General features: G+C 42.8%; 1 protein-coding gene across 1 annotated transcript in view; it reads right to left on the bottom strand.

The window, feature by feature from the left end:
- Positions 1-12,500, bottom strand: part of LOC311231823 (protein kinase C alpha type-like) — a 316,426-nt gene that overhangs the window by 48,718 nt on the left and 255,208 nt on the right. The window contains 4 exon segments of the mRNA XM_084318445.1: positions 6,472-6,610; positions 11,145-11,207; positions 12,219-12,246; positions 12,249-12,309. Coding sequence (XP_084174571.1) covers positions 6,472-6,610; positions 11,145-11,207; positions 12,219-12,246; positions 12,249-12,309 — 291 coding nt within the window.

Below are 12,500 nucleotides of genomic sequence, written 5' to 3'. Positions count from 1 at the left end.
TTTGCGGTACATGTTAGTTAAGCACTGGGACATCAACATGGAACATCAAATGCCCCCCTCCCACCTCCCAAGCCCAACAATAAATAAATACATAAATACATACAGGACAGTGACATATAAAAAGGATCAGTCAGTGTCAGTTCAATTCAGTTCATGTTCACTTCAGTTCGGATGCTTGCCTGTCTGTGCAAGGGGGGGCGGGCCAGGGTGTTTAGTGTTCGGACTGCTGTGGGGAAAAAACTGTTTGTGAAGCGTGTGTGTGCGATGCAACACTGAACGGCACAGGAAGTCCTTCATTCCAACAGCCATCAGACTTTATAATGCATCACTGTGCCTCACTGCATCACTTCAATCATTTCTATTGCAGAACATGGTATTTTCTCAAGCGAACAGATGTAAACACTGTAATCTGTGTTGCATGTACCTGACAAACTGAACTGTTTGTATTACAGTCATATTCCAACTTAACTGAATGCACATGTGTGTGTGTGGACTACTGTACTATTACAGGTATTGAAATGAACAATGCAACTTCCTTATACCAAATAAAAAATAAAAAATTATGAATAATTAAATATCGATACTTGGCGTCCCTGTATCGATACAGTATCGCTACGCAAAGTATCGCGATCTACTACGTATCGATTTTTGCCCCCACCCCTGCCCCCTTGCCTCAAATAGATCCGCCATCAGCTCTATTTTTATCTTTCAAAATGTTCAATTATTATCGCATGCACTTATCTGTGTTTCATTACGCATATGAGTGCATGCTTAACAACTGTTTTGCCTGTTTTATTGCAACACTACTATCACCGACATCTAAGAAGGGAGATCCCCCCTTGAATGGCCCTTCTAAGGTTTATCTCCTCCACATTGCCTGTGATTCCATTGCTTCACCGATGACGTGCAGGTCTACCTCCCCTTATAAACCCACCCAAGGGAAAACATCAATAAAACCACTACTTGACTGCCTGGCAGAAATCAAGTGCTGGATGTCTGAAAACTCCCTGACATTAAACGAAGGGAAAACCGAGGTCATTGTTTTTAATATTGACCCCACGGCCCCCCTCATTGACGCACTTGGTCCCCTGGGTCCAAACCGCTCCACCTCTGTCAGGAACCTCGGGGTCATCTTCGACAGCAATTTTAAATTCGACAAACAGGTCAGCGCCGTAGTCAAAAACTGTTTTTACCACCTCAGACTCCTGGCGAAGACAAAGGCATACCTCTCCCAAAGTAACCTAGAGACAGTGATACATGACTTTGTCACCACTCGCCTCGACTACTGCAATGCCCTCTACACAGGCATCGACAAATCCCTGCTTCGCCGCCTACAACTGGTGCAGAACGCCAGTTGTTTCGCCTCCTCACCAAAACAAAGAGACATGAGCACATCAGCCCAGTTTGGGCCTCGCTCCACTGGCTACCTGTTCGTTTTAGAATAGATTTTAAACTAGCCCTAAATGTTTTTAAATCACTAAATGGCACGGCCCCTCCCTATCTATCTGAGCTCTTGCACCGCCACACCCCCCACCGATCCCTCAGATCAGCTGACCAGCTGCTATCGGTGGTGCCTAGAACTAGGCTCAAGACTAGGGGAGACAGAGCCTTCTCCACCGCAGCGCCTAGATTGTGGAACAGCCTCCCCCTCAGCGTACGGGCCGCCCAGACCGTGCAGGCTTTTAAATCACTTTTAAAAACCTACCTGTTCTCCTTGGCCTTCCCCCCCACTTAATCACCACTAGACCCCTGGCCCTTCTATCCTCTTTGTTTTACTGTGTCCTACCTGTTTTTATTACTTTCATTGCTTTACTGTGTTTTAATCTTATATCTTGCATCATATTATTTAGTTTTTATCAACCTGCCTGTGAAGCACTTTGGTGCCAGCTACCGCTGCCTGGAAATGTGCTATACAAATAAAATTGACTTGACTTGACTTGTGATGCATTTTTTCCTATTGCTAGGTTTTAGTGAGTTTTTCCTTACCTTCGCGTGGGGTATGTCTGGGAGTGTTGCATTTATTTTATTTATTTAAAATTATTTGGACTTTATGGTGTTTTTGTGTTCTTGACCTATTGTGATGTTTCTTCTTGACTTGTTTAAAGAAGACGTGTGCGGCCCATGGGGACATTCACGTGTGTTGTCGGGCCTTACAAATAAATGAGATTTTATTTGATTTGACTTACTGTACACTTACTGTAGATTTCTGTATATTTTTACTGTATATTTTATATTAGAATGTATATACATAACATAGGAAATGTATATCCCAGACCGTATTTTATTATTATTTTTTTATTCTTATTCGTGACTAATTGTTTTGTCTACCTAAATGTTTACTGTGAGCGATTTGTAGTGCCAAATTTCCCTCAGGATGATTAAAAAAAAATTCTAGTATTTCTATTCTAAGGTCGCTTTCACATATAGTTTTGGAGGACTCGGTGCGGTTCTGGGGGTGAAGTTGCAACATTGTTGCATTCTTCATTTGGTTCGCCTGCGTTCACATAGAGAAATCTGTCAGCGGACCGAGACCTTCTGAACAATGTCACGCGGTCGAAAAGGGCGCTTGTCTATTGGACAGTGGAAATGTGTGTGTGGCTGCAAGCCTGTGTGTGCGCGCGCGCGCATGTGTGTCTGTGTGTGCTGTCTGCGAGTCCTCCAGATCAGCGGAGCGAGTTTTGACATGGCATTGATCCATTGTTCTATTGAAGCACATTACCACCATCCTCTCGCTAAACAACTTGTAGACCAATAATAATAATATAATAATAATAATAGTATTGACGTGGCATTGATCCATTATTAATGCCGTGCGCCTCGGTAATAATAATAAGCCGCGTGTTTCTTCCTTCTTCCCAAGATGCACAGTTAGATATATAGATAGATAGATAGATAGATAGATAGATAGATAGATAGATAGATAGATAGATAGATAGATAGATAGATAGATAGATAGATAGATAGATAGAGAGATTAGATGCAGTGTGCTTGTTTTGCAGTGAGTGCTGCGAGCAGTGGTAATAAATAATAATAATCACTTCTTATATTTGGTTCGCGTTTGGTCCGCTGAAGCCGAACCGAGACCTACGTTTTCAGGCGGACTAGAGTTCGCCTGTTTGGTCCGCGGACCGAGTTCGACGCGCATTCACACAGACCCGAAAAACCGGACTATCGAATTCTGGTCCGAAAGTCCGGACCAAACAGCCCCTGTGTGAAAGCGACCTAAGTCTCTGCGAAAGTCCACTTCATGGCCAGCTCCCACTTAGAGGTGTGTGTGTGTGTGTGTGTGTGTGTGTGTGTGTGTGTGTGTGTGTGTGTGTGTGTGTGTGTGTGTGTGTGTGTGTGTGTGTGTGTGTGTGTGTGTGTGCGCGTGCGTGCGTGCGTGTGTGTGTGTGTGTGTGTCCGTTAATATTATGCATGTGGCTGCAGGTGCTTGCTTTTGCTAGCCAAATTTCCCTCAGGATGATTCAAGTATTTCTATTCTATTCTATTCTAGTATTTATATTCTAAGTCACTAAATCCACTTCACGGCCAGCTCCCACTTAGAGGCATGTGTGTGTGTGTGTGTCCGTTAATATTATGCATGTGGCTGCAGGTGCTGGCTTTTGCGCATGCACGATAATGTGTGTTTGAGTGTGTATGTGTGTGCACACATGTCTGCGTGTGTAGACATGAATATGAATATTGTCTGTGTGTGCACGCCTGGATGTAGGTGTCCTGTGTGCATGTGTTTTTGCTTGCCTGTATTTGTGTGCATGTGCAACTGTGTGTAATGTGTGCGCGTGTGTGTGTGTGTGTGTGTGTGTGTGTGTGTGTGTGTGTGTGTGTGTGTGTGTGTGTGTGTGTGTGTGTGTGTGTGTGTGTGTGTGTGTGTGTGTGTGTGTGTGTGTGTGTGTGTGTGTGTGTGTGTGTGTGTGTGTGTGTGTGTGTGTGTGCTCCCCACTGTGCGGGGGATGGGCTGGCTGCTGTGTGATCCCTTGGTTGATGCATTAGAGTGAGAGTGTTACAGCCAGTCTCCCTGGCTCCACATTAACCTCTTAGTCCATCTAGTCAGTCAATACCCTGGATGGCACATTAGCAGAAAGGCACATTAGTGGCGACCGTCGGTTGTGTGATAGTAAAGGGTTAACCTACTGTCGTGTGGCAGTGAAAGGGTTAACAAACAAGTACAGTTTGTATTTTATGGCAGGGTTTGTTCAGGGTTTGTTCGACCCGTGAGATATGAATCACGAAAATCACGTCAATATTTTTTTTCACATCAGCTGGCTGCAGCTTTGACAGAGGCTGGTGTGAGCTGGGTAGTGTGGTTTTATGAAATTTCGACGTCCATCGAAAGCCCTGGGTCTCCTCTTTCTCTTTTTTTGTCTACTTATTTCTCCTCCTTTTTCTGTGATTTTTCTCCCTATCCCAATTTACCTCACGTGCTAATTCTCCCTCCCCTGTCCTGATCGTTGGTCGCATATGCCCCCCACTGGCCGGTTGTAGGGAGGATAGAAGCCTTGCATCACATGTCCCCTCCGATACATGTGGAGGCAGCCTGTCACATCTTTTCACCTGCCAGCGCGGACTCTCATTTGGCGAGGAGTAACGTGTGGGAGGCTCACACTGCCCCCGCCATTTCCTGACTTTGCTGTGCAGGCGCCCCAACCGACCTGTAGGAGTCGCTGTTCACAACGACCAGACTACCACCCTTCGACTTCCCACCCGCTAACTCTGCCAATTGAGTTAGTATGGCGGCCGGCCCAAGCCGGAGGCAACGCCGACAGCCGGATTTGAACCCGGTGTCTCTTGCGTTGGTGAAGAGTGCAATGTCCGCTGCGCCACCCAGCCGCTCGGGTCTCCTCTTGCTCTAGTTTTTTTTATAAGCTCACATTTCGCTAATAACACTTCAAATCATTGGTAAACAAACGTAGTGCTGGAAAATATACACTTTGACTGCTGTTTTGACAGGGTTAGGGTCTTTACTCTTGGCTACATTTGAAAAAGAAAAGCAACATTACTTAATACGGACTGTATTGATCTATTTATGACGCGAAATATATCCCGGCCCGGTTTCCGAGGCAATTAATTTACCACTCCATCTGTAGCAATTCTAGACAATAAAAGAAGGGGGCGTAGCCTTTTATGGATGAATGAAAATACATTTTGTCCAAAACACATTTGCATTGAATCAAATAATGATGACATCATTTTGACCTAAAGTCAATCATGTAGGACAATAGAGAGAGGAAAGGGGAGGAGACATGGAGATGAACACGCCTAAAGGGGAGGAGACATGGAGATGAACACGCCTAAAGGGGAGGATACATGGAGATGAACACGCCTAAAGGGGAGGATACATGGAGATGGACACGCCTAAAGGGGAGGAGTCATGGATATGCACACGCCTAAAGGGGAGGAGACATGGAGATGAACACGGCCCTGAGCTATTGTCTTGTATCTCATCCTGTATCCATACGCTTGCAGTAGTTCTATCTATCACTCTATTTCACAATTTTCTTATATACTATGATTCTACTGTCACCATGTATGCATATGCTCACTACATGTATTTATTGCTCCATCTCCGCCCACTACAAACATGGGAACTCTCTAACCCCCTCCTATTGCTAGGTTTTAGTGAGTTTTTCCTTACCTTCGCGTGGAGTATTATTTATTTTGCATTTATTTTAAATTGTTTGGACCTTATGGTGTTCTTGTTTTGTTCTTGACTTATTGTGATGTTTCTTCTTGACTTGTTTAAAGAAGACATGTCCGGCCCATGGGGACATTCACGTGTGTTGTTGGGCCTTACAAATAAATTTGATTTGATTTGATTTGATTTGATGCACGATGCGCCTAAATACACGTTGTATTTGGGTTCGATATGAATTAGCCAGGGGACACTGACCTGTTTATCTGACTGGCTGCTTACATCACGTGTATGTGTGTGTGTGTGTGTGTGTGCGTGTGTGTGTGTGCGTGTGTGTGTGCTTGTGTGTGTGTGCGTGTGTGTGTGTGCGTGTGTGTGTGTGTGTACGTGTGTGTGCGTCTGTGTGCGTGTGTGTGTGTGTGTGTGTGCGTGTGTGTGTGTGCGTGTGTGTGTGTGTGTACGTGTGTGTGCGTCTGTGTGCGTGTGTGTGTGTGTGTGCGTGTGTGCGTCTGTGTGTGTGTGTGTGTGTGTGTGCGCGCGTGTGTGTGTGTGTGTGTGTGTGTGTGTGCGTCTGTGTGTGTGTGTGTGTGTGTGTGTGTGCGTGCGTGCGTGTGTGTCTGTGGGTGCTGACCCTGATGTAGAGTCTTCTGACTAGAGTTCAGGCAAAGCGATGATAGAAATGACCTCATGGAACAGAGCACATTGGCACGTACACAAAGAAAACATCATTTTGCATCAGCTACATTCGTAATGGTTGCAGACTAAAATCCCATTCCTTTAAATGGCCCCAACCTTCCATCCTCCCACACACACATGAAGACACACACTGCAGTCCTTACCTCTGGGGCGATATAGTCAGGTGTACCACAGAAGGTCCGTGTGGTCACCCCGTCAGCCATGTTCTCTTTACACATGCCGAAGTCTGCGATCTTGATGTGACCTTCCGAGTCCAACATCACGTTGTCCAGCTTCAAATCCCTGAGAAGATAAACGTTAGATAAGAGTTTTTATCTTTATTCATCCAGGTTAGCCCTGTTGTTGGCGGGGGGGGCGACAGTGGCTCAGGAAGTAGCATGGTTGTCTGGTAATCAGAAGGTTCCCAGTTCGATTCCCGCTCCTCCCGGGCAGCGTGTCAAAGTGCCCTTGAGCATGACACTTAACCCTTAATTGCTCTCGATGACCAGGTTGGCACTTTGCATGGTAGCCGCGGCGTTAATGTGTGAGTGAATGGGTGAACAAACAATGCAATTCCGCAAAGTGTGAGGAACAAACAATTGTAAAGCGCTTTGGATAACACCGCTATATAAATGCACCATTTACTATTTACCCTGTTGAGATAGTTTATAATAGAGTAGGGGTTCCAGGACTTTTTTTTAATATATATATATATATATTTTTATAGATGACCCCATATTGAGGATTCCTGTGACCTCATCATTTAAAGGGGAACTATCTTATAAAAGGCTTTTCCAGTGTTTAGCATTATTTTCTAGCTATGTGGACTTATATTAATAGGATCTATGTCTCTAATTCTCAATTTGGCGCATTCTTCCAATTCTCATCTCACAATATTGTCCCTCACTCAAGTGAGTCATCTGAAATTTAGCGTATCTGTGACGTCAGAGGTTTCTCATCTGCATAATAACGCCCGCCCCATCTATGCTTGTAGCCAACTGCCAACTGCCAGCTATGCATCTATGCTTGTAGCCAACTGCCAGGCACCTGTATTACTCATTAACACATTGGGCGCCGTGCATTGTACCCATCATTGGGTCCAGTCTGCCACCGCTGTAAGCCTATGGAGATGTTTACCTTCTTTGCAGGGCTATAACTTTTTAAATATTATAGCTATATCGATATTACTATGGCCCATTCAACATCGGGTATCTATCGTTCCGGATGTGGGAACGTTATATTTTTTCATTCATACATTGTTGTGTTAATACCGTCTATGTTTTTAAGGTTTTCTGCTGTAATTCCAAAAACACGAGTTATAGGCCCTGAAGCATATGATTGGCGTTTCTTTCCTATACACGCTATATTAAAAAATTCAAATGTATATGATCGGTATACATTATGCTTCATCATGCGTGAAGAAAAGGGGGGGGGGGGTCATTTATAATTCCTTGATCGTCAGTAACGGCTTTATTTAGTATGGGTTGATACATTGTTCAAATGGATTGCCGTGAAATGAATAAACAATCGGGCTGAAAATAACATTATATTCCTCTTACCGTTCACCGATGAGACTGGAGGAAAAATATTCCAATTATTTGACGTCAATCTGCTAGATCCATTTCCCGTTTGTATGATGCAATAAACGCCGAAATCATATAGATTATTACGTTTCGAAAGCGATCCGATGCACTTGAGTGTTTGTCTGGACCCACGTAACAAGATATTACTGCCGGAGGGATTTCCTCGATGCACCAGCGCCACTTCCGGTTTGGCGTGGAGTGTAACTCGCCCGATCATCCACCAGGCGGCGGTATTGAGGCGTTGCAATATCAGACAGGGTGCAGCTGCAGTCCCGCAGGGAGGCTGGATGAATTATGAATGCCATGGCGAAAAAATGAAATATTGATCCCAACAATGAATTATCACGTTGTTGGCGTTCAGCGCATGGCGGGCAATAATGAATTATGACGTTGTTGGCGTCCAATGTGTTAAGAGAGACCGCTTGGCCCCTGCGAGTCAATGTCTCTCTCTCTCTCTCTCTCTCTCTCTCTCTCTCTCTCTCTGTCACTCAAATCTCATTCCGAGTATGGGCGGAGCCCAGCCTCAAAACGGCTTAAAACTTTTAGGTAGAAAAATGCTGTTTTTCAGTACTTGATTCAAAATACAAAACAATGAATTTAAAAACTATATATTTACTTACAGATGTGTTCCATAAACTCACAGGAATTGTGTAAAATTGCCCAAATAGTGAAAGAAATAGTCAAATAGTTCCCCTTTAAATTATATAAAGCTAATGATGACTACTCTTTAAATGGGGAAAAACATGTACTTAAGTATAGCCAAGCTGCTTTCACATTGGATTTTGTGCAATTGTGATGAAACAAAAGAGAATATGAATTATGATTTTTCTTTGCATCTTTGACAGTGAATAACACCATGCTAAGAATGACCAGACAGTTCAGTACCTTCTTGAGATCATGTGTACAAAAAATCTAAGGAAATGAATAAAGGGAAGATGATTAAACAGAAGGTTTTGTAGATACAGTACTGAATTCTCCCATCCGGACCAATGCCATTTGAAATATTATTATAGAATATAGAATAGCAGGCTTATAAATTACCTTATTGTAGCCAATTCGCACATTCATGGATTGTGCCAAATCTTATCTTTCAAATGCCCAAGTTCAATTTGGATTTAGTATCACCAGGCGTGCATAAGAACAGATAATGATATCTACTGTATTTACAGTAGGTTTCTTATTCTGGCCAGAGTGACGCCATTTTGAAACTGATTTCAAATCTGATTGTTGCTAAATGCTCAAAATAGCGGAGACAAACTAACTGTGCTCCAATATATGCCAATAACGGTAAGTTTTGTGGTATATTATCCCGAGTAATAAGAGATATAAAAAAAATTCATACAGAATCCATTTGCTTTTTTTTACCTAGAGGCCTCTGGGGAGGGTGTTTCTGAAAAACGCTCATTGAAAGCTCTCGATGTCCTCTTCAAAATGGCGTAAAAAAAACGACAATTACAGACGAGAATTCTTTTTAAATGGCCAAAATTCGCGATAAAAACAATAGAAAAACGAAAACTAAAATCTAATAACACTTAACCTATTGGTAAACTAACGTATTGATAATAATGTGATGATAATATACATTATAACTGCTGTTGTGACATGGTTATGATGTTTATACTTGACAATTTTTTTTTTATAATTTGTGGATTACAATTATAATTGATTTATGACGTGATGTCATTTGCGGTCCGCCCCCAGACCGCACGGGCGGAAGAGGTTAACCATATTTTCAGAAGATTCGCCTAAAAGTACATAAAAAGGTCCATTTGCATGTTCTTGGCATCTAGGGACATCTAGGGACATCTATGGACATCAGGGAATGTATTCCCAGTGTCAGGAATATTGTGTCTGTTACTAGGCTTGAGTAAATTGTAATGACCCAAAGGAGAATATACATTATAATATTTCTTTTGTCATCTTTGACGGTGAATAACACCATGCTAACATTGACCAAAAGTGAAAAATTGCCACTGAATGCCGCTCATTCAGCACCTTCTTGAGATCAATTGTACAAAAAAATCTAAGCTAATGAACAAAGGGCAGATGATTTACAGGGGCTTTTGTTGATACAGCACTGAATTTTTACATCCGGATTGTATTTTATGGCAATAACGTTGAGGTTTGTTCGATCTGCGAGATATAAAAATGAAAATCATGTCAAGCCATCCAGAGGCGGGAGGAGGGACTAGTGCCGCACTAAGAAGAGGGTCCATGTACTAACAGGCATTTCATAACCTCTTATGCATCGAGCAAAAATGGGGCTAGTTTTGCATAACACGATGTATTTTGCGATGCGTTATACTTTATACTTATAGCACATGCATGAGTCTGGTGTCTTTTGAAAGTAAACATTTCTTCCACAACAGGAAGAATGACTCTGAGAGCTAATGAAATAGAGTTACAAAGGTCTGAACACACTGAAGTAAAAGTTTTGTTTACTCACATTTCTGTTTACTTGTTGCCAGATGCCTGTTTTTGAGTTCCAGCTGAGATGTAGGAGCTGGAAAACATAACGGTTCCATAGCCTGAAGTCTTATCTAGTACAGGTCCAAAGTTGATAACAATCCCACAGAAAATTAGTTTTTTTACACAGGTTTTTGTAACGTGTGTACCGGCGTTAATCTGGCATGATTATCCAACATGGCCGGCCGCTGCTATTGATTCCGAGGCGCTAGTCAAAACAAAGAACTTCTTCGCTGTCTTTCTCGTTGCAATTAGCCCTCGCGCGGGACACCTTACCTAATTTAGCATTTTGTATATTGTATATTTTGTTGTAGTGGGTCTTTTACCTTTTTTTTTTTTTTTTTTTTCTTTTTTTTTTATGATATGGTTAATCTGAGCTACAGTTAATACAGGTCACATTTGTTTTATATGTTATAATGTGAGCCAGCTCTATTTTAGACTTTATTTTAAATTATAATAAAATCTTGACTTTGACTTTTTTCTATTTTCATTGATCCTGTAGTTTGTTTATAAGATCATAATAAGAGAGATCTCTCTCTCATCATCACATCATAATAACAAAGCCACACGACTGCAGCTCACCGGGAAGAGGTGTTAGGTGTATTGCAATGGCCCATGGGTAATGTAGTTCAGCATGCAGTGTTAAGAGAAACAGCTCCAAGTGTTACCCCCACAGACCCCACAGTCTGTGCCCGGTCACATTAAATACTGTTCCAAGAAAATTAATCATAGTTGCTTTTATGGAAGAATAATTAAATGGGTCTAAAAATTATTATAATCCAACCCACCTGTAAATGACTCCTTTCTTGTGCAGGAAGAACAGACCAACAGCGATCTCTGCTGCATAGAATCTGCAATGACAGCCACAGAGTCAACGACACATACTGTAACTCCATGTACAGCAGGGGTTAATGTCCTCTGTTCATAGGTGACCCCGTATTGAGGTCAGAGCAGTCCCGCGACCCCGGCATGCAAAAGGCCCAATCCAGAAGAACAAGAATAAAAAGAAAGGAAGAAGACGAAGAGGAAGAACATGGTGATTGTCCACCATAGCAGATAATAAGGGCTGGTTCCCGGCTGCGGACCGTTTGAACAACAAGGTGTTTGACAAATACTGTAAGTGGCCTGGATTTGATGTTTAGGTAATATATATATATAAAATGCTTCTGAGTAAGTAACAATTAACCCTTTCACTGCCACACGACAGAAGGTTAACCCTTTACCATCACACAACCAACGGTTAACCGGCTGTCATGTGGCAGTGGAAATGGTTAACCTTCTGTGAATTGTCGCAGTGAAAGGGTTAACCGTTTTGGTAGCGCGGCAGTGAAAGGGTTAATTACATTACACACACCGTCGCACATTGACCCCCCCCCCCCCCCCCCCCCCCCGACTACACTGAGAAACACTGTTGCGGCTGACAACCGTATTGCACATTGCATTTTGCACTGCTAAAATTACTTGCACATTACACACATTTTTATTGGAACTGTACATAGCCATCTTTGTTATTTCAAATGTATATAGTATAATATCTAGATCCTGATACACTTTTAGAACTGAATATAGTGATCTTTATTTTAGTCATCTTATTTTATTCTATGCTAAATTGATTGTATTTTTATCTTATTTTATTATTAAGAATCTATCTTATTATTAAGATAGAAGCTGCTATGGTCGAGGACCACAATAAATAGAATTTCACTGAAATAAGTTCTGAAAACCCAGGAGAACAGACGTTAATTTCACTCTCATGTTCATTTGACCATTTGTTGATCTGAAGCGAGCTAAGCGGTACAGCCAGGAACCAGAAAGGTACTTAGTGGAGTGTCTGGATCACCAGCGGGTCACTTCTCTCTTACACTGCCTGAGGCTCCTTGAACTTCCCACTTGTTGGATGTGGTACATGAGGTCTCCTCCGTTCACATACTCCATAACAAAATACAGACGGTCCTAGAGGGAGGGAGGGAGGGAGGGAGGGAGAAGAGGGGGGGGGGGGAGAGAGAGGGGGGGGGGAGAGGGGGGAGGAGAGAGAGAGAGAGGGGGGGGTGGAGAGAGAGAGAGAGAGAGAGAGAGAGAGCGGGGGGGGGGGGAGAGAGAGAGAGAGAGAGAGAGAGAGGGGGGGGGGAGAGAGAGAGAGAGAG

The sequence above is a fragment of the Notolepis coatsorum genome (assembly GCF_963971535.1).
Source record: "Notolepis coatsorum genome assembly, chromosome: 7".
NCBI lineage: Eukaryota > Metazoa > Chordata > Actinopteri > Aulopiformes > Paralepididae > Notolepis > Notolepis coatsorum.
The sequence above is the reverse complement of the archived record's forward strand: the minus strand, read 5'-3'. Positions and strand labels throughout refer to the sequence as shown.